The sequence below is a fragment of the Primulina tabacum genome, chromosome 13 (genome assembly GCF_025594145.1).
Source record: "Primulina tabacum isolate GXHZ01 chromosome 13, ASM2559414v2, whole genome shotgun sequence".
Taxonomy (NCBI): Eukaryota; Viridiplantae; Streptophyta; class Magnoliopsida; order Lamiales; family Gesneriaceae; genus Primulina; species Primulina tabacum.
Genome location: NC_134562.1, coordinates 24,315,440 through 24,339,356, shown reverse-complemented (window position 1 = coordinate 24,339,356; position 23,917 = coordinate 24,315,440). Strand labels below are relative to the sequence as shown.

The 23,917-nt window shown below is 33.6% G+C and overlaps 1 protein-coding gene and 1 long non-coding RNA gene across 3 annotated transcripts; one reads left to right on the top strand and one right to left on the bottom strand.

The window, feature by feature from the left end:
- Positions 1 to 7,929: 7,929 nt before the first annotated feature.
- On the bottom strand, positions 7,930 to 11,320 carry LOC142521931 (uncharacterized). Its single transcript, XM_075625105.1, has 4 exons — positions 11,281 to 11,320; positions 10,416 to 10,687; positions 8,597 to 8,794; positions 7,930 to 8,145 (listed from the first exon to the last, which is right to left on the bottom strand). The coding sequence occupies exons 1-4, from the start codon at positions 11,318 to 11,320 to the stop codon at positions 7,930 to 7,932; spliced, it is 726 nt and encodes a 241-aa protein (XP_075481220.1).
- Positions 11,321 to 16,348: 5,028 nt separating this feature from the next.
- Positions 16,349 to 17,203, top strand: LOC142522287 (uncharacterized). Of its 2 annotated transcripts, XR_012814438.1 has the most exons (4): positions 16,349 to 16,450; positions 16,529 to 16,635; positions 16,747 to 16,820; positions 17,134 to 17,203. It is a non-coding gene; the product is annotated as an uncharacterized LOC142522287 (long non-coding RNA). The 2 variants fall into 2 exon arrangements; XR_012814437.1 differs by having other exon boundaries at positions 16,372 to 16,635.
- Positions 17,204 to 23,917: the final 6,714 nt, after the last annotated feature.

Sequence of the window (23,917 nt, the reverse complement as noted above, 5' to 3'; positions counted from 1 at the left end):
TACGTAATAAAATCACATGCAACTTTAAAATAGAGCGTACGTACTTGAAACTTGAACTTGCATACTTAAAAGCCTGAACGTAACATCCTTGAAACTTGTACATACGTACATAAACATAGACGTGCCATCATCATAAGACTTTTCTTAAACATGCTTGCATACTATTATATACTTGAACATACATAAACTTCATCATTTTGCATAGAGGCATGTTTCAAAGCAAGTGACTCATACACAAATTCGCCTGATCAGACTAAACAACAGTACTGGTCTGACAGGGAAGATCCACTGCCACATACATGAGATCCATGTTCATGCTTTAACGGGTGGATTGGTCCCCGTTCATGTTTTAACGGGGTGGAGAGGTCCTCGGCCACGTTCACCGACTTCCGAACCCATTCATAATTTGGTCACGAGACATTTAGCGTACCTCAAAAACTTAAAATATTTTTTTTTAATTGTCGAACATACTTACTTGGCGTTGAGGGATTCATTGGATCTCGCTTGGGGCCGCTGCTGCAATATACTAACATGAGTTCAAACACTTATCTTTCATAGCTTAGACGTAGGTACTCGTGCTCACCACCGAAGTAAACAAATGGCTTATGACATTCTAAATCTCTCGGGACTTGACCTCGTTTAATAATCGTAATAAGCCATGATATAGAACCCCAAAACAAATCTTATATTTTTACATAAATAAATTTTAACCATCGTAATAAACCATGATATAGAACCCCGAAGCTAATCTAATAAAAAAATTAAAGAAAAAATTTTTTTTAAAAAGATTGGGGTACACGGACCCTGTGTAGAGGTCCGGGTAGGCATGAAAATTTCGTATTTTTGAGGAAAAAAAGGACACGGACTCCGTGTCGAGATCCGGGAAGGGGTTCGGGTACATGCTGGACATGGAAATTCACGAAAATTCACTAACTTAATGATTCATTCTTCCAACTCAAGCCTAAGGACCATGAATCAACACCTCAAGACTCATCCTAGGATGCTATTACCTTGATTCAGACCCGTACAAACACCCCAAACGTCCCCAAGCATCGACAAGCAACTTCAATACCACAATAACCCGTAATTCGACATCGTTTCGCTTCCTACGACTTCTATTACATCCCAAGCTAATCCCGACCCAAACGAACCACCAAATAACACCTAAACACATCTCATAACATATTTAAATGCAGTAACACAAGCCCGGCGGTGCCCAACGAAGCCTACAACTCAAAAACTTCAAAACATGATGAACATCATTTTCATAAGATCGCATGTTTGAGCAGTCACACAAAAACAACCATAACTCACTCGTTTCTTGTCCAAAAATTACGAATTTTATATCGAATCAAAGGTATAAAAAAGATCTACATTTTTTATGTTGAAAATAATTTCAGAAAACGAACCGAAATTACACAAGAACCTAAATGACAGCAAAAACGTCTTTTGAGATCTAAAATGTTTCAGAAATCGATTCAATGCATAATCGCTCAAACTTTGCTCATAATAATCAAACTTTCACGCATAACCTACATCAAAATATCTTCTATGACAAGATCGATGCATAAAACGAAAGAATATACTTGTTTTGATCTTTAAAACTCACGATACGGTGAATATCGAAGCGACACGGTGTGGGCAATGATCCGGGCGACTTGAGGCACGATTTTTGCTGCTAAATCAACGAAGGATTGTTGAAGAAAATTTGGAGAGGGAGGTGGTGATATGGAGGCGGCTGAAAGAGAGTTTCAATAACTCTTCTCTTCTCCTCTCACCATAATAAAATAAATGAATGAAATGTGTGAGTGTGTGTATACGTGAATATATGTGTGTGGTGTGTGGGGGGTGTGTGTGGTGTGTTTGCATCCACATAATTGGTAAGTATAAGGGGTGTGTGTGTTTTAATTAGGGGAAAATTTTTTTAATTAATCATGCCAATTAAAATGTTAAGCCAATTATCAAGTTAATAAAATTCTAATCCCATAATAAATTTACTAAAATCCCCTGATTAAAATAAAATCCAGAATTGATAAACTTTAAATTTTTAAAATCTTAAAATCACTTAATAAATTAAATTAGGCTTCTAAAAAAATTGGTAAAAACTTACTAAATAATTTAAAATGCCTCAATCCTAACTTAAAATAAAATACCACATTTTAAAATTGCCAAAATCGTCGCCGGTCTCTTTCCCTCGATCCCGTATCGAATATTCGCCTGAAACATAAACTCGAGAAAACATTTTAACGTGCATCAAATAAACATAAATAATTAAAATAATGAAATTTCATAAATCATGCATCTCTAAAATCATTTTAAACTTAAATAATTAATTGAACAAATTAAATAAATGCACGGGTTTTACGTATACTGATTTTGGGCTCTACACCTCCCTCCATAGGCGAGTCCCTTTTTTTCCCCGAAAACTCCATGAAACCCTAGCCTTTTGACCCTAACCATGCGCTGCCTTTCTTGTTCATTTCCAGCCTTCATCTAGTCCCTAAACTTCCCTTTTTCCCGTCCCTTAGACACTTCCTAATGGCAGCGTGTCCTTAGAATTCGTAACATGTTTCAAACAAGCATAACATTATGAAAACTTTGAAAATAATCATCAAAATCTTGAGCGATTCATACTCGAATATATTTCATGCAAAAATACTTAAAACAAGCATAATATGATTTGAATGGTGCGTCAAAAAAGTTTAGAAGCGTGCCTTTGCGTTTTAGAACGCTCGAATATGCAATCATTGGCATGGTTACAAATAGAGACACGGGCGACGAAAACTCCTTGATTTTTCCTCTCCAAATTTTCGAAAATATGGTGTGTTGTGTGTTAAGTTTTTGGCTGAATGGACTCAAGAAAACCTAGGTTTCTATTTTATACATTTCCAAATTAGAGTGTTAATGAGTTGGGGTTTTGGGCCTTTTGCTTTAGGAGTAGTTGGTCCCTTAAATCATAGGTAAATTAGACCCAATAACACATATTTAATTGTAAAATAAAAGTTTACAAAATTTGTTTTCAAAAATAATATTTTTTGGACATTTAAAAGTCCCTCGTTTGCCCAAAACTGGCTTCTCAGATTAAAATCAAGTTCGTCTCGTAAATAATTTGGACTCTACCATTTTTAGAAAAATTTAATCATATTAACAAGCCTTAAAAATATTTATTGATAATATTTTATCTTGGTCATCTCCGATCTTCTTTCCCCAGCCTATTATCGAATATTCGGTTAAAATCTTTAATTTACATGAAATCATGCAATCAGACCTTCAATCATATAATATAAATCAAGTAAGCATTTAAAATCAATTAAATAAAAAAATATATAATTTAAATCATTTACATGCATGTGGTTTGCGTGAGTTAGCTTTTTGGACGTTACATTTATATATTTAAAAAAATCGTGGGAGAGAAAATGCACAATTAAGTCTTCAATCTAAGACCTCGTCCTATACGATATATTTCAAAATCACATAAAATGAACTCATCAGAAATCTATTACCAATAATCTCTCCATATATCCTAACAACTCCATTAATACCGATTGTAAAATGCATTTTCTCTATAAACAAAATATTTTAAAAATATATTATTTAAAATATATAACACTCATTGGCATAAGCAAAACACAATTTAATCCGATTTTGATTTTCCCAAATCTCACGACCTATTCATTTGTCTTTAACCAAAACATCATTAGTTCATGTACAAATTTTTTTAGATCAAAATGTGCAAAGCATACTTTTCTAAATGCATTGTCCGTTATATGTCACAATTGTCGGATAACCCCAATAATAATTTTTATATGATTTAAATAATTAAGTTCCGTTATTTAATTAATCACATGAATAATATTAATTAGTCACTATTTTTGTCTCATTAAAAAAAATAAAGAATTCTCCATGTTTATGTTTGTTTGACACGTCAAAACATAGACCATTTGAACAAACAAGCAAGTACACAAGAATCCATTTTTTTAAGACATTGATCCTATTTTACAACTTTAAATATATAATCAATCTTTGTCGGTATTCTAAAAATTATAATTGTTGATGATAGTATAACTCTAATATTATAACGTATAATTCAAATCATATATTTTGATATTTTGTTTAGTAGATACCATTATTTCTCACAAAAACCAATTTCCTAGTAATTGCACCACCTTGACCAGGGACGTAGCCAGAAAAAGTTTCGATCCTGGGCTAAAAATTTGTGGGCTAAAATGTGGGCTAAAATTTGGGCTAAAATGTGGGCTAAAATTTGTGATATACTCAATGTTATTTTATTTTTTAAATTTGTGGGCTAAAATGTGGCTAAAATTTTTTTTAAAAAAAACTCCATCCTTATTTTTAAATAAGCCCAAAAATCAAGCCTTGGGCTGGAGCCCACCCCAGCCTTTGGGGTGGCTCCGTCCCTTACCTTGACACTAATAAAATAATCAATTATGAAATCGAGTGTATATATCTTATAAAGTTATAACTGTTGGCGATAATACAACTCAAATATGTTTCAAACCGTAACAACGATCTAAGTGTCATATTCTAATCGTGAGAAAATTATTGCTCTCAACAACAATAAAAGAAAAGTATTCTAAATGCGACCTTTTATTCTACAAAGACCACACATATGATTATCAATCGAGCCTTCGATATATATATATATATATATGCACCGAAAATATCTATGAAAATTGATTAAATGAAAAAAAAAAGTCACAATCCCATAATGCATGCACCGAAAATATCTATGAAAATAATTGAGAAAAATTATCATATGGGTTGTAGAAATTTTGATGCCTTTTCTTGGGGTATCTGTACCCACCACCATATATGGAAGCTTCTCTATAGTCCTTTCTAAAATAATGTTTTATTTGGACGATTGTTTGACCAAAAGAGATTCTTTTAAACCTATCGAGATACGAGTAAAGCTGATTGCTTTATTTTTAAATTATAAATATAAATTAATTTTCTAATTTTTAAATTAAAATGACTTTAACTCGATCGATAGTTTGAGTATTCTTAACGTGTCAACCATGTGTAGCGATTCAAATGAGGCTCGTAATATTTTTCACATAAAACAAATAATATAATACAGTATATATAATTATTTAAGTAGCATATTTCTTTAATATTTATTGTGTCTTATAATTTTTAATTAGATCGATATGATTCTTTGTTAATACACCATAGCACCAATATGTTTACACTGTATATTGAGTTTGAAAAATTGACCAACTAATGATATGGTTCGAATGACTAACCTCCAATCAAAGAGTTTATGCTAGGATATTATATTATTTTCAGTTTCTCTCATTTTCTTAGAAACTTTAGTCCTAAACTAATTAAAATTGATTGGGAGTCTCCCCTTCGTTTCGTTCTATTTTAGATTAACATATCTTGAGCAGGTAACATAGAGGTGAGAAAAAATATTGAATTCAATATATCAATGTTACCGTACTAAAAATACTGAATTACTGAAATATACCGAAATTTTCAGTATGGCATGATATCGATATCAAAATATTTGCTACAACAACAATATAAAACTTGAAATTTTTGGTATATATCGAAATAATACACATACTAAAAAATATATAATATTTTTAAATAATAAAGTTCAAGTTTTTAAAAATTTAATATATTTTTTAGGTATAAAACGGTATATATCGATATAGTATAGATATATTGTGTTAGGATCGGGAAAGATTTTAGATGGAGTGAATAAACTCTTTGAAAATATTTGCTTTTAAAATTTGTTTTCAACCGTTTTTAGGTGGTTGAAAGTTTTTCTCAAATAGTTATAATGAACCACTTGAAAAGTGCAGAAAACGGTTCAATATTTCCAATAATAGTTTCAACCGGTTGGCAGTCTAATAAAAAAGATATGATTTGAAATGTAAAAGCTTGCGAAAAATAAAGATACGTGATTTTTATGGATGTTCGGAGATAAGACTCCTACGTCACCCCTTTTTCCTCTGTAAGAAAGATTTCATTAAAAGATTTTGGCGGTACAAAACTCTTTGCAACAGCCCACTCCAATCAGGACTTATCACATTGTCTGTTTTGGAACTCTTAGTGATCACTTTAAACTTCTGATTTTAAAAACCATCGGTTCACCAGACACCACTATTAATCAAATAACCAAATGTTAATGATGTAAGTAAAAAAAACTGTTTTAGTAGCACGAATATAATCTTTAAATGATCAGATATCTTTCTGTTGAGTGCGTGCTTGATGAACGATGAGGTATATGATCTTTGATTGTACTCAGATTCTTTAAATATGCAGGCTTGTAGTAATCGCACTGTTGAAAGTTTGACGATTATATATATTTCTTGCATACTTCCAGCTCTTCTTCTATAAGCAGTCATTCCAATGGTCGAAAATAGATGAGTAACATTAACCTGTAACATTGGAATGATGTATCACTATCAGCTGCAAATATATTAAATGTTCTTCAGCAAAGAATTTAATGTTCTCTATCTTAGCATAGTTTTGAATCTCGTTCCTTGAAGAGTTACTATTGAGTATTCTTTTTTGACAATTGTCTTGACAATCAGAACTTGTAGGATATAAATATTATTTCTTTTCTGAGATACTGACATAAATGCATATCAATATCGGCACTGGTGCAGGACATGGTTGACTTATAACGGTGCAAAAACATTGAATATCCTGAACCGCTCAGAGAGTGTCTTTCATTAAATGAGAAATAAATATCTCTTTAATTACTCGATTTAAAGTCTTCGAACAGCCGGTTGGGAAGTTCATTAAAAGTTTGAACTTCTTCTGCTTCAAACGGTTGAATGGTAGGTGGTCTAAAATTCAAGCAGTGGAAGACTAGGCGGTTGTAAGTTTAGATGGTTTAACTTGTTCCTGTTATACACAGAAGATTGCAGTTGTTTCTTGAAATAGTTAAGCACTGTTTGATTTTGTCGATCACCAAAACTCTTAGATAATATTAATTCCTTAACAATTTTCTTTTTTTTGGTGATGACAAAACCCAGCTGCAGAAATTAACCTTTCTTCTGTTCTTTAATCTGTTTAGCTTCATCTGCTTTGACACGCTCTGCAACCCTTTTTTAACTGATTCTTCTGGTCTCAAAAGTTCCTTTTGCGGCTCTCTTTCCTCCTTTTTGACATCACCATGGACAAGGCATTGCATGATTTCAGTGAGTTGTGTTCCTTGGGCATCCATACGTTGATCAACATGTGCTTTAAACGAGATAGTTGACCTGAAAGCTCAGTGCACATATTGAGATGTGAAGAGTTATGTCTGTCTTGTCGGAGGGTAATACTTGTAATCATGGCAGAAAATTCCTTGGAGAGGTCAGATTTCATCGATTGAAAGCCTTTCTTCAAGTCAAAATGCTTCCTGTTAAGAGCAAGAATCGATTGATCCTTAGTCGTAAGTCTGCCCAAAATATCCTTCTAGCGGTTTTCCTCCATCAATTCTTCTTCTTCTGCTTCAACTTGATAGGATGAAGAAATTAATATAGCCTTGAATGAGACCAATTGAGAAGATGATGCTTTTCCAGTTGAATTTGAAGGCTGAGGGTCATCAAGTTCAGAGGCTAAATTATCAATTGCTTTGTCAAATTCTTCATTCGAGACAGGGATTGCTTTTCCTGTGGCTTCTTGTGCTCCCAGAGCGTTTGATGGAGCTTCAGATGAAGGGGAGGCTGGAGGCAGAGAAGCAATAGTTACATCGTCTTTCTTTCGGTCAGCAGGTGAAGACACTAACTGTTCTTGGAGAATGTCGTGAGCAGTATTATCAACAGAATTAGACTTTGGAGAAGAAGAGTTTTCCTTGTGAGTAATGCACTGATCAAAATCAGATAGAGATTGCACAACTTCGATAGAAATGGGTTGGACTTCGGAAAGACCGATATGTACCGAGAGAGGAAGCATAATGGATTTAGTTTATTAAGCAGATGCATCTTCCTCATGAATCTTGTGAGAAGCTGGCGAGAAGCCCGGTTCATCTTGGTGGCAGAATTTCTCAGTAATGGGAACATCCTTTGGCATAATGATTTCATCAACTGGCAGGGTGTTGACTGCAGTACAGGTCATAGCAGTTTCAACCGGTACCTCTGAAGGTAGAGAATTAGTGGGCATAGAAGAGGATGAAAATGGTTGATCCTAAGTTGTGGATGGATCTTTGAAGGTCTCAAAACCCAAACACTTCATCAAAATTCAGATATGAGTCTAGTTTGCCCTTTTCTTCAACCGCAGGAAGTTTAAGTTCCTACCGCTTCTGAGCGACGATCATTGAGAGTGAGAGGGCGTCCATCTCAAGTTGAAAAATGACAGACGAGTCACCTTTTGCAGTTAGAAAAATAGGAACAAAATTTTTCCTTTACAATTGAATCAGTGCTCGGAGAGCACTTTCCTTCATATGTATTTCCAAGAATCTCGATGAAGAAGAGCGGCTGAAATATCAGAGGTTTATGTCCATTCCAATATGGAAAGTTCAAGTTTCGCAGTTGCTTTTATCTTTCCAGTTTGAAGAAGTGAATTGAAAGTTGTGACCATTTGAAATTCAACCCATTTTTCAAAACATTTCCATTTTCTTCCGAACGATCTCATTGACTCGTTCGTTGATCAGGACAATGGCAGTATGAATGGAATTGTTCTGCGGTGGCTCCTCGAGCAGAATTTTCTTCTTCTTTCCTGTCGGGTGAAGGAGAGGAATGCCTGAGAAGGAGGATGTGATTTCTGGTTCAGCAATCTTGATCCCTTTGAGTTTTGTTGCCCTCTGGAAGAGTAGTAAAGTTGGTGATTCCAGCAGCTGGTAGTTTAAACAAATCAGTGAACATCTTCTAGGTGAAATGAAGATTCCTTCCTTGAATAACACAGATGATTACCCCATTTTCCGTATAGGCAGTATCAAAGAATTCCTTCAATATGATCTCGGAGTATTGCTCACTTGCATCCCAAAAAGAAACAAAGGCCAGAAGATTCAAGCATTTGGAATATAGCTTGCATTCGCTTATTGGTCATGGTGAGCACAGATGTAAAGTTGACAGCGATGGTGTTGTGAGCAACGGATGCAGCCATTTGCGCGGTGAAGAAGAAGATAAAATCTGCAGGACTATCTTTGACATTAAAAATGTCACAAAAGAACTTCGTATGAAGATAGTAAATTTATGTATTCGAATAAAAATGATAATGCAAGGTTCATGAGTGTATGTCTGGTTCGGAGAGCCACAGATTAGTCCACGTGAAAGATTGTCTGTGGAGAGATTTTAAAATTTGAAAAATTTCAGATGGCTATATAATGATGATTCTTTTTTAAACTTTTAAGAAGATAATCGTCACGTCTTATGGGGCAGTCACACAGTTGAGTGATTTTTACGTAATGACGTTGAGAAACGTGCCCTGCATAAAGAAACGAACCGGTTGCTTTAATGTGATTAGGGGATAATCGGTTTAGTCACTCAATAAACATGGGTAGTTAATTTGTCAACCTCATCGGTTGAAAACATGTTTCCTTTAACCCATTAACTTATCGATTGAACCGATATTTTCCCCTAAATATATGCATTCAATGGGCTTATCCTTGGAAGATGAACCACGAATGGTGGACATAAATCTCTTCAGATCCTCCTGTAAGTAATAATGATTGTGACTCTTTGTATGGTTCGAATAGATAAATACGAGCAAACTGGTTAGTCACAAAATCACTTGAAAAAATTTTAGTAGATAATACGCTATCAAAGCAGGAACATATGGACAAGGAGAGTAGTTCTGAGCAACCAGACTTGGCAGAGGAGTTCATGCGGTCCATAGTGGCTGCGACGAAGCTCAAGATAGAGGATAGCGTATTGTAAAAGACGCTATCTACCTGGAACAAGATCCAGGATCTGTTGTCTTTCCACTAGGAATAAATTTGGCAAAAAAAAAGTATCAGTGGCGTCTCTACATCGCTTATGCTGCTGACATCTTCACGGATGAAGGTTTCTATCTGCTGATGCTCCTCAAGGAGCAGAAGGTTCTAAGAAGGATTGTCTTATCAGAGGACTTCCTGACGACCTCCACCAGAGGGTTAACCACTTGGTTGACCTTCTGGAGGGGAGCAGCAGATGATGAAATCTCAGTTGTAAAAGCTCGACTACTTCAATAAAAAATTTATTTTGTTTACTGATGTTTTTTCTTTAATACTTTATTAATTCCTGCATTTAATCTTGGCAATAAATCAACATATAAAAATGTTAAAATGACTAAGATAAATCAATTAAACCAAGAATATTTTGAAAATAAGATAAATTAGCGTCTGATAATGGTTTGGTGAATATGTCTGCTGCCTGTTGATCGGTTGGGACATATTCAAGACAAATTTCTTTCTTCATGACATGTTCTCGGATAAAATGATGTCTAATGTCGATATGCTTTGTCCAAGAGTGCAATACATGGTTGTATGTAATGGCTATTGCACTAGTGTTGTCACAGAATATAGGAGATTCGGCAGTTTGAATTCCATAATCTTTGAGCTGCTGTTGTATCCATAGCATTTGAGCGCAGCAACTTCCAGCTGCAAGGTACTCTGCTTCAGCGGTTAATGTAGCAATATACATTTGTTTCTTACTGAACCAAGATATTAGTCTATTGCCCAAGAACTGACATGATCCTCTTGTGCTTTTCCGGCCAATTTTACAACCAGCGTAATCTGCGTCTGAATAACCTACAAGATTAAAACTTGAATCTTTGGAAAACCAAAGACCCACATTAGTAGTACCTTTAAGATATTTAAGGATATGTTATGCAGCAGTAAAATGAGATTGCATAGGCACTACAACAAATTTGTTATTCAACAACTGTCAAACAACCAAGGTTTGATTGGAAAACCGTTGTAATTTATATTTTAACAATGGTTTTAACAAAAACAGTTGTGTATTAGAGGTTTTTTCGAAGCTAAGACAATGGTATATGAGAAACCGTTGTAGTTTTGTGTGTTTTTTCATAGTTACAACAACGGGTTTTCAGAAACCGTTGTCTTATTGTTTAAAAAACAACAGTTTTATAAACCGTTGTCTATTAGCGTATTTTTTTGGACAAACGAAAATGGTTTTTTTAGAAAACCGTTATGGATTAGCCTGTTTTTTGGACAAACAACAACGATTTTAGCTAATTGTTGTTGATTAGCATTCTTTTTTTTCAAAACAACAATGGTGTTAGCAAACTGTTGTTGATTAGTGGAAAACAACAACAACAACAACGGTTTGCTAACAACCTTAATATTAACAACTGATGTGTTCAACGAATAAAAAGAAAAACCTAATTGATTCATTCCCTTGTCGTTCATCTCCCTCGCCATCTCGTCGCCGCGCCTCCTGTAATCGTAGCTCCGACCACTGACTCAGCTAGAAGAAGACGTCACCAACCCGAAGCAACTTTAACAAAAGGAAAACAATCTCGGATCTAGCAAGCGTAAGCCCTCTTCGCTCGGTTGTTCCAGTGCGTGCGATTTCAACATATTTTAGGTGAGTTTGTACTTCGATTTCTTGGGTGTTTTGTGTTTAGTTGAGGTTGTGCTTCAATTTTTTGGGTTTTTCATTGTATTAATCCTCTGTATATTTCAGGAGATCGCGGCTATATATTGTTGAAGCTCATATCCTTTTCCCATGTCTCTGAACCTTCACTGTTAGGAACATATATCATTACTGTGTTGGTTCAGATTGTGAACAAATGGAGACCGAAATTCCAGAAATTGGGGGCTGGCTCTGAGAAGGGTTCGTATGGTTCCAGAATAAGAGGAACCATTGGAAGACTAAGCAATTGGAGAAGGACTATGATGTCTTGAAGATACAATTCGAAGCACTGAAATCGGATAACAATTCTTTCTAGTTTCAAAACAAGAAACTTCAATCACAGGCCAATTCATTTAATCATTTACTTTTCACTTCTTCTTTAAATGTTCTTTAACTTGTCAATGTTGAGTTTAGTAAATAACCCCATAATGTAATCAGCCATAGGATCTCTAATTGTTGAGAAAGTTGATGAAATCAAGTTGGTAATTTGACTAGTTTTACTGTTTGATTGCAGTCATTTTGACTAGTATTTACTGCGATAGGCCAATTTCAAAGATGGCAAGCTATCAGGAGCAAGCTTCTTTGATGCGGATTTGAGTGATAATTCCTCTGTTATGGTTGTTTTTCAAGTGTAGTTGTGTCACATGATGGGCCTGATATGAATTTTTCATGCTTTATGTGCACAAAATTGAAGGTGACAGTGGGGTAGAAAATTTGCTTACTTTCAAGTTTACATTCGGTAAAAAAGCTGCGGCGGTGGTTTCTTGCAGGTATGTTTCTGCATATTTACGAATTATATTAATGTTATTGTTGATAAAGCCATCGCCACAAAATACAGCAAATGAAGTTATGTAACATAACCATTGTTGATAGATTCATCACAACATTGATGTCTAATTTTGTTGTTTACAACTATTTTGAACACCAACCTAACAGTATTTTTACAATTGTTTTGAAGGATTTGACTCATTGTTGGTTGGTTAGTTGTACGTATAATGGACAAAGATTGGATGTCAAAGAATAGGTTGTCACATGAATCTGAGGTTGGGGTGGAGTATTTTTTGAGGAGTCCTCTTGTTGATGACCATATAATCCTTAATTGAAAAAAAATCTTGATGGAGGCGAATATATTAATCTCAGAACAAGATGAATGCATCGCAGAACAAAATGCACGCATATCAGATTAAGATGCACACATACAAAGACGTGAAGAAATGTTCAAAAAGGGTGCAAGCAACTTTGAGATTGAAGAAAAAGGTAGTTGCTCAGTAAAGTTGCATCCCACGAGTGACGATAAAATCAAAAAGAGTGTCTCGAACTATGAAACTTCGAATGATGATGACGTGAAAGATTTGAGCAATGTTGATTTTTTGCAGGTAAATATTTAATTGTGGTTATATTACTTTGCAGTATTTTATTAGGATTGAATCTAACTGTATTTTATTTAATTGTGCTAAATTATGGTTGTATTAGCTTTGAGCAATGAAAAAGGTAGCTGAATATTGCAATTGTCCATGACTATGATTTGTATCAATTTATATGTAACGCCCGAAAAACCAACCTACGTAAACCACATGCATGCAAAATTATTTTAATTACTTAATTGTTTTATTTAATTGCTTTTAAATGCTAGCATGATATTTATTATATGATTAAATGTACGATTGCATAATTAAATGATAAAAAGACATGATTTCATGAAATTAAAGATTTTACCCGAATATTCGATAATAGGCAGGGAAAAGGAGACTGGGGATGACCAAGACAAGAATATGTATTTTTATTTAAATAATGGCAATGCTTCCTAATATGATAAAAAAATGATTTAATTTTTCATAAAACTGTGGGAGTTCAAATTATTTTACAAGACGAGATCGATTTTTCCCAAGAAGCCGGTTTTGGGCAAACAAGGAGTTTTAAAGATTCAAAATATTATTTTGTGGAAACTAATTTTATAAGATTTTATTATTTAATTAATTAAGTGTTATTGGACCCAATTTAATTAATTTAAGTAGGCCTAATTACCCTTAAGTTTGCAAGCCCAAAACCAAATCCCATTTAACTTGTTAATTAATTATAAATATGCTATCTAGGTTTGCAAACCCCATAATTCTTCACCTAAACCAGCCGAAACACACAGCACACACCTGCAAAATTCGAAAATAAGGTTGGGAAAGAAAAGTTTGTGTTCTTCGTCATCCGTTCGTCCTTCCTCGCCGATGATTGAACATTTTAGCGTTATAAACGCAAAAGCACGTTCTTAAACCCTTTTAAAACATCATACAAATCATATTATGTGTGTTTTATTTGATTATAAATGAAAAAAATACATGGGTTCGATTATTTTACGGTACGTTACGTATTTTCAAAGTTTTAACTATTCTACGCTTGTTTTGAAATCGTTTTGATTCCGACGGACACACTGCCAATACATGATAAATTATGAAAGATTCATAGCCAAAATATGACAAAATAATTGAGAAAATAAGGCTGGAAGACCGTAGGATTTTATCATGAAGGACCATGAGTATTTTTGAGTTTTATGTGCATGTATGGTTCAAGTGGCTCGTTCCTTTTGCATGGGGTCACGGGGCTGGCCAGGGCTGGTTGAGGGCTTGGCCGGGGTCAGGTTCGAAGGCTAGGTAGGGTCCTAGGGCGGCTAGAGTCGAGGGTGGCGAGTGAGGAAGAGCCCTTGCATGAAGGGACGCTTCACGCGTAAGATTCAGGGTGGCCGAGAGTTCTAGGGGCCATGGCTCGGTCTGGGGGCGTGCTAGGTGGTCCATCAAGGTCCTAGGGTCAGTAAAAGGGGTTTGGCCAGGGGTTGGTGCGGCTGAGTTGGCTGTGGCTCGAGAAAACGTGAATTGATCCATAGGGAGCGCGCAGGCTGCCATCTTCAGTGCAGGTGGCTCGTGCACGGGTTCTAGGGCCTGTACTTGTCTCGGTGGGGTCAGGGCATGGTCCAGGGAAGGTTAGGGTCAGGTGAGCTCGATGGTGGCTCAACTGGAAGTGTTCTAGGGTGGCTAGGAGACTTGAGCACGAGTAGCATGCTGGTGCGCATAGTGTGTGCCTTCGGGCAGTTCTTTTACGTGGGTCAGGGGCTGGTCCGAGGGCTTGAGCTAGTCTGGGGTGAGGTTGGGCGTGGTCCAGGGTCAGTGAGGGTCCGAGGTGGTCGCTGTTCAGTGGCTGGAAGTGTCCTTGCCAGCTAGGAATCTTGGGCGAGAGGGGTTAGGGTGCGCAGGTTTTGGGCCTTCCGTCCAGCATGGTTTGAGCGAGATAGGGCTAGGTTCTATGGGCCAGGGTTGGTCAGTAGGGTGCCTAGGTGGCTTGGCTAGAGTTTGGTTCAAGGTGGCTCCGGCGTGGCTCGAGTAATTTGGGAGTTGGCTCGGTATATTCGTCTATGTGTCAATTTCGAAAATTTAAGGAAGAATTTTCGGACCATGGGTCCAACGGGGTGGCTCATGATTTGGAAGGGTATAATAAATACTAAAAATGTTATATTTAAAATTTAGGATCAAAATAGTGAGTTTTGGATTTATATCGGATTTTATCGCCACACAAAACGTTAATTAAAAAAATTAATTGAAAAGCCTGGTTTTAAACTTTATAAAATTATGAAAAATTATTTTTAAACTTGTCATTAAAAGTGAGAAAATGATAAATTCGAGAATTTTTACGTCCAGAGGCAAAAAGGTCTTTTCACACTTAGGAAAATACGTAAACGCTTGGGAGAGTCCCGAAGGATCATAATGCTTGTAAAATGATATTTTATGATTTAAAATAATGATTTTGATGATATTATGTTTTTTTATGATTTATGGTAAGCAATTTTTACTGTTTAAAATGCTATTTTTGGAAAGCTGTCTTATTTTATGATTTTTAAAGAAAAGGAAAAAATTATTGAGGGATGTGAATTGACTGTGACAAAAGATATGATATATGATTTTGTGGAGATGACGTGAGGGCCAAGGCCCTAGAGGGAACACAGACACGGGCCAAGGCCCCAGAGGACCTCGTGTACGGGAAAAGGCCTCAGAGGGACCCCGACGATCGTATTTCCACGGTGGAGCCTAGTGCACACCCCCATGGACCATGTGGAACTAAGACTGCAGTCGACCAAACGATAAAAGATAGTCAGTTTCAAGGATCAAACTTCACCCAAAATGATATATGATTGAAAGCTTATGATTAAAATGATTTTTATGATATATTCATGATGATGATTAAAGCTATTTTTAGATGATTTTTAAAATGATTTATTTATGCTCAAAGCTTATTTTAAATGATTTTTAAAGGATTTATTTATGCTTTAATTAATTTAGCATATTCACATTATTCTATTTGAAATTATAGGCATCTTTATAAAAAGATGAAAAAGATAAAATGATGAAAAAGATAACAAGACCGACAAGTTTAGATTTGTGAATCCACATACGATCTCATACATGTCATATGTGATCAAACTTGACAAAAACGGTAAATCGAACACTTGAATGAAAGAGCAAGGGTTTTGCCCGAAAGACTGAGTTGTGCATCAAGAAATCAACTAGTTTTGGTGTCACATAATGTTGGGTGAGTCAAAATTACAATGGCAAATTTAATTTATTTTCTCGGCAACTTAATGAATTTGTATGCACTAATTATGTGTTCCGTGCGTGGTTACCATTGGATTCTCACTGTCATCTATCCTTACAAGGAGATGGTTTATTTGTTAGATTCACATAGTCATCGAAAGTATTACGATGACTGGAAATATGTGGTGGATATGTAAGTTAATATTTTGTTTTTTATGTCAAATTTAATTTAGTTAATAAAACACTCATATGTTGACTGTTACTGATGTATGAAGTTGTGTAAGATTGTTTAATTCAAAAAAAGAAAGAAAAGAGAAAAAACAAGCTATATGGGAAGTAGTAAAGGTATGCATGTGTACTTGTCATTAATTAACGTTTATTTCAATTTGTGTATCAATCACTAACAAATTTTTTTTAACATAGGGTCCTCAACAACTAGATGCAAAACAATGTGGTTTTTATGTTATGAGATTTATGAGAGAAATGATTGAAAAAATGCTACCAGCGAGAAAGACTCACTACCTTCAATTGTAATATTCGACATATTCTCAATATTCACAATAATTGTGTATTTCTCATTTTTCAATGTCTTTATTTTTATTAATATTATCACTGTGTTTTTTCACAGTTCATGAAAACAGAGTATTATAAGGAAGAAATTGATGAAGCGTGATCCGAGTGGGCGGAATGCATGCAAGATTATATTTAGGAATAGGTATGAAAAGTATTGATGAAGTGCTTTGTGTTACAATGACCCAAATCAATCATTTTTCTATTTTCTTCAGTAAATGATGCCCCTGAGCACATATTCTGGTAATGATAGTAAATAGTTTAAATCGTATGAACATTCTGCTCATGATCTTGAACTGCATATTTGTTAAAAATTCTAAGTAGGTTGACGAAATAGAGCTTGATGAAACAGAGCTTGTGAATATTAGTTTCAGATTAGTTCTAGCTTCCTAGAACTTAAATATTACTGTACATCAGAAAACATTAGTTTTATACAACTATTTTGTTTCTTCATACAGGCTGTATATCAGAAAAATGGGAATATATTTTTTTGAAAAACCATTCAAAAAGCAACGACATCATCACAAAGTAAGTACTCTTAATCATGTCAATATTCTTTGTCTTTATATGTAGTCTAGTGTGGCAATTGTCTTTGTTGATTATTTGAGCAGCGCAATTGGATATTGTCAAAGCTAGGCAGCAAAATTTGGGTTCAGTTTGATATCATTAACTAGTTTGATTTGTTGTATATAATGTCAAAATTCACTTAGCTTTCAAATTCCAATGTGTGGAATATATTTATTATGGTAAAAAAATGTATTATCATCTCTATGCACCATTTGTGTTACCTGCGTTTCCAGTGCATGTCTTTGCTTGCAATCTCATCTCTTACATGGGATTTCAATGGGCTTTCTATGTGTGGATTATATGCCAGGGATGAAATGGCATGGGAATGTTTTGATGCAGAAATGTTGATGAAGTTTGAGGAGATCGAGGCCGATGATGACAAAAGATTGCAGTATATCCGTATTTTTTGTTTGGAAAATTTTAATATTGTGGAACTCTACTGCCACATTTCCACGTTGATGACGAACATGTATCAAGGTCAATTCAGTACTAAATTCAAATTTGTAAAAATTTTGTTAATTTTTGGCATATTTTGGATGATGGATTTTTAACATGACATAGACAAATCTCAATGATTCAACCATTAGTGGCTCTAATGCCACTTGTTGGTGAAAATCCACAGAATCCATAATGCTAAATCATTAGAAATTTGATTGAAAACTTAAACGAAAACATATTTGGAGCCATAATCCTGAATTCTTTAAAATTTGTCTTGATCTTCCAGATCTATATACTCTTTTTCTTGAGAGAATCATTTAGTTTTATTTTGTAAACTATTTCTTTAATGGGAGAGAGAAAAAAGAACGTAATTATACGCGATCTAGGGATTATGACCCATATATATAGAATGTCTATCATTATCTTCTGATATTTTTGTTTTAACTCATCATAAAAATAGAAATTATACATTTGCCTCTATCATTGAATGCTACATATTAGATACATTAAAGTTCAATAACCAGAAACATTAGTTGATCAGTTTATTTTTGCTAAACTTACCTAACAACCCATAATACATAATTATTCACGTATAAGATCATATAAATAAAATCGATCCATTACAAGAATCATCAAACTTTGTGGTGGTTCTTTTCTAATTTGTTTGTACAAAACGAAATAAAGATTCGAGAAAAATAAGATTGGAATTGATTAAAGCAAATTGTCCAACAAGAGTAGTCCAATTTCCTTCCTCCGTACATGCAAATTTGGTAGAAAAATATATATAGTTGTCGGCCCAATGGTCTACCTACCCACACCCAGTATAGGACCCATTAGGCCCACTTTTTTATTTCATGAAATAATTAATACTCTTTCGCATGCATCAGAGTATATGTTAAAAGTTTTTGTTTTAAATGATTTTATGTAAAATATATAGAGATTATAATCAAATTAAAAATTTTAAAAATGGTTTTTAATAATAATTTTTATGTCATGGGTGATTTGTCATTTAACAATTAAAAAATATAAATAAAGATAATTTTTTTTATTAAGATGCGCTAATTATAATTAGGCACAAATTTACTAAAATATCATATGTGGTACAAGTAAAGAGAGTAAAACTCATACTACTAAGATTAAAATTAATCTGATAAAAAAGATAGAGAAAAATAAAACAAAATAACACTCAATACTTCAAAACTAGATGAAAAAATTTGTTGTTCAACTTTATTTTTGTTTATATATATTTTAACAGAAAGTTAATTCTAACAAAAACTTACAAACAATTTATAATCATTCGATATAATGAAAGGATTAGTAATTTATTATTGTAATTAGGAATAATATATAAAACTCATGTAGTGAAATTTAGGCACTTCATATGTTAAACCCTTCACGCTTGTCTTATTTGCAAAATAGCGCAGCTCCATTTCTCTCGGTGCCGGGGAAATGTTTCCTTTTTTTTATTTTTTTTGTCTTTTTTTACTATAAATATTTATATTAAGAATTATAAATATTATTTATATAATAATATGATATTATTATTACATTAATTTAATAATTAGATATATTTAAATAATATTTATTTTATTATTTTAATAATTAGATATTTAATCATAAAAATTAAAATATTTAATTATATAAATTTATAAATATATTTTAAAATAATTTTATATTTAAACATCTAACACACAAATTTATTGAATAATATTTAAACATTCAAGCACATAGTTAAAATAAAAATACAAGATGATAATCGAAGATGAACGTGATCTTAGTGCACCGATTCAAGATGCTAGGGAAGCACCGACTCCAATGGTAGAAATGGCTGTCAATGAGCATATCAGATTTCGAGAATTTCTCGCTCGATATAAAAAAATAAAAGACAAAGACACTCATTATGCATTACGAAATGCTTTAATTGATAATGTATGGGATGAACATGATCGTTCAATTATTTGAAGTTGTATTTATAATATGTTATTTAATTTAATGTCATTTATTAATTTTATTTCATCAATTTAAATTATTTATATTTCAATTCGTATAATATAGATTTCAATAATATATTTAAAATAATTAAATTAATCATTTATGTAATATTTTCACAACTATTAAAAATATAATATTAAATATATCCGATATAAAATGTAATTATAATTATATCACTAAATTTAAAAAATATACATTTAATAACTAATAAAAAAATTAAATAAATTAAATAAAAAAAATATTTCGAGAATATTCGTTTTAGAGTAATATTTGAAGTAGATGGGTTGGAGATAAATATTATATTTGGTGCAGAAATTGCAGTATTTTAAAGTAGAGTATTGAGTTGAAGATGGCCTAAATGATTGAATGTTAATTAACAATGCATTACCAAAAAATGACAGAAAGGACTTGATTTAATGATTCAATGTTAATTAACAATACATTTAGGCACTTCGTATGTTAAATGATTGAATGTTTAGCCTAGCTTGGATCCTTGATCATTAATTGATTAATTTAATATATATTCTACGCACTACCTCGAATTTTGGTTTACCATATTTTTTTTTCAGATTTATACAAATATGTTATTTAATATTATTATAAGTAACTGTAAGATATATTAAGATCGATGAGGTATTTGGAAAGCGTAGATACACACGTTTCAAAATTTTTGTGCTTTTAAAACCCTCACAATGACTTGAGTTGAGTTAACAACTAAAGTCAATATCTTAATTAGTTAGCTGAAATAAACAATTAGTAAAAAAAATTGTAATTGCGAAAAGAGCCTTTCTAGACTCCATGACAATAAATACACATCTACTGGTCAACACACTAGATCCAGATAGTAAGCAATAAATAAACAGTAAACAAGAATATCATAAAGTATATCAGTCAAGATTTATTTATGGAAGTTCGAAGACAATCCTGTTAGAGTAGATGCCCTGTAAGCCAACTGTTGGCTATGAATTTTATTGACTCAGTTGTAATGAACAATCTTTATTTTAATGTAATTCATTATTTCATGGTTTGTTTTACTTTATATGTATACTCATGCAATCAGTATAGATAAAGTCCTTGATTATACTTTAATACAAATGAATCGTAATTCGATGTTGAAACACATTTGTAAATACTGTATAATCTAAATTCGTTCCTAGTCAATTCAGCCGCCTAAAACATGGATAAATGTCGCTTGAGCTCGAGACTAGCATCTGTGATGTTGTGCACCGCGTTTCTTGGTAAGGGCATAGAGATGTCCAAACATGCAGATGGGTAGTCATATGATAATTACACCGAACTACCCTCCCTCGAACTTTCCAAGTGGTTATCATTCATCGAGAGGATAAGTCCGTGGTTATGATTGTACACTATTAATCCTTAGGACCCGGGACAACACTGAGGCTCTATATGCTAGGGCTATGCTTTGACTCGTTTACCGAATCCAGAAGAGTCGTCAGGTGGCGAGATTGGGTAAGGTTGCGACACATGTAGGAGCCAGTGCATTATAGTCGGGAATTCACCGCTCACCTACGAGTATGGATATCCTATGTGATCTGATGAAATAATAGTGCATGGAATCTCCGGCCAGAGTATGAGTTGTACGTTAGAGAAGGAGTTATCCAGTTGTACATGCGATGTCACTATTTATTCTTAAAGATGAGTCACATAGTAATCGAATTATTATGCAACCCTCGATGAACCGATGTTTGTAGATTCGATTGGGATATATGAGATAAAAAGACCATACTGTACGTTAATCATAATCGACTGGTTCTTGTAGGCACTATTAGTGATACATAGGGAATCATGGGGCGATGCTACTAGACGCTCTTACCATGATTCGATGGGTTTAATCAGAAATATGGTTGCTAACATTCTCATGATCAATTGTTGATACATAGAATAAGGCGAATTAGGGTAAGCCCGAATAAAGGATTATGTCCTGAATCACAAAGAGTTGTGAACCCACAACTAGCTGTATCCCTAAACCATTGAGGGTCACACAAGCACTGTATTATTTGTCCCCGTTGAGAGAATAAATTCAAGAAGTTGAATTTTTATTATGATATAGTAAATTCAAGCAGTTGAATTTATGATAATTAAATTTTGAGAAAATAAATTCAAGGAGTTGAATTTATGAGATAGTAAATTCAAGAAGTTGAATTTATGAAATTTGGAGAGAATAAATTCAAGGAGTTGAATTTATAAAATTTAAGAATTTAATTTATTAAACCCAAAAGTTGAGTTTATTAAATATTAAATTAAATTTAGTGGGAAGTATGTTTTATGGGCTTGTAGTTGTACAAGTCTAACATACTAAACAATTAAAGTTCTTAATGGACTTTGATTATTTAATTTAACTAGTTGGATTAGCCCAATTAATTAATCAAGCACATTAATGTTAATTATGATAATTAGGTCATGAAATTTTTTATTTTAAAATTTTTGACCTAAAATCATATCCTCCACTAATTTGGATTGTGAGATTTTGGAGAATCAACCATAATTCCTCCAAATATTTAGTTTACTTAATTAATTAGATTAATTAAGTAAATGACCATTAAAAAAATATTAGTGTGGAGAACCGGACGCTAATCATCTTTTTAATCATCTTTGGGAGTTAATTATCAATTCAGATAAACAGAGTCTAAAAATTTTTCTTTTTAAAATGCAAGTGCGGAACGTAATGGAATTTACTAATATACATCTCAGTATAGAAGTACAATAATGTACAATAATCATGAAACTAGACTAAGGTTCAACTACTAGATTCCAAGTGTTAAAACCATATCTACAATAAGTCCGGAATCACCACTCTAATCTGTCTCCTCTCATCGTCTTCTTGACCCCGATCCTGTCCCACCTGTTGTCATGCACACATACAAACAAGACAACAGCCGGATAACTCCGGTGAGAATAAATCCCAGTATAAATATTGTATACATGCAGTTAACTGAATTAACATAAAAGCATGAATTATATCTTATCACATGTAGCATAATCAAACAACATGTATCAATACCAATCTGTACATAATATCTGAATCGTAATCTACGAAACATAAATTAATACAACTCTGTAATCAAGTTCAAGTCTCGATATCTAAGACTCGACTCATCTCTCATTCTAATCTAGGGATCCCGGTGAATAAGAACGTAACAAGTCTCCCACCTACTACTACCCGTCGCGGTGGCGGTACGTTCTTATTTCTGGACTTTGATCTAGCTGCATCGAATAATCTACAATAAGAACAATGTCTGTATCTTAAGCATATCGATACACCAAACGTCCAGTGCCTTGGCGTATCTACCAAGACTAAGCCTAGTCTGACAATGTGCAATGGGTCAGTGACTATACTGTCAAAATCTAACCCCTCTGTCAGTGACTCTCACTCAATAACTCTCTGCTTTCTACTTCTAATTCAATAGAATAAACATAATCATTAAAATACAAAGGTATAAAAACAATACCATACAAGTATGTGGTTTAGGGAAACTCGAGTTAAATCTAACTCAAGTCGATCTCCCAATTAACATCAATTTATACCTTTCTCTTCTCGGTCTGATGAAGATGAAGTCTCGTATTCCAATCTGTCCATACCCAGTCTGGCAATGACAATCGCATAAATACAATATCAGTATATAAATTGATTCAAAACCTGTTCTGATCAATACTCAAATCAATATATAATCTGATCCATATCTGAACAATGTACAATCTAATTCATATCAACGATATCACGATACAATCGAAATCATTACTGAATCTGATCAATCTAAATCAACTGATGTTTCGACGGCATAACGATACAGTCTCGATAACCCCGTCAATCTCAACATCACAGAGATACTACCAGAATTCATAATCAGTATCAATACAATTCCTAATCTCAATATCGGTACACTTAAAATCAGTAATAACTCAACTCTGATATCAAATCTCAATCAATATCTTTCGAAAATCATAACAATTGCATAAACAGTCTATTCTTTAATCTGACTTCAATTATACAATGTTTACTGTAGTAGAAACACCATATTCGATTCATATTCAATTCTAACAATATCATAAATTCAAATCATGTCTAAACGTAACAAAACTTACGTCCAGTTGTAGCCTGCGTTGATAGGAACTCGGTACTATACTCAGATTCAAAAACAGACGGACGGATTTTGCGTGACGTTCAATTTTCGCACATCAGGAATTGGAGCTTCGGTTTCTCTCCTATTTCATTTCTGAAGAACA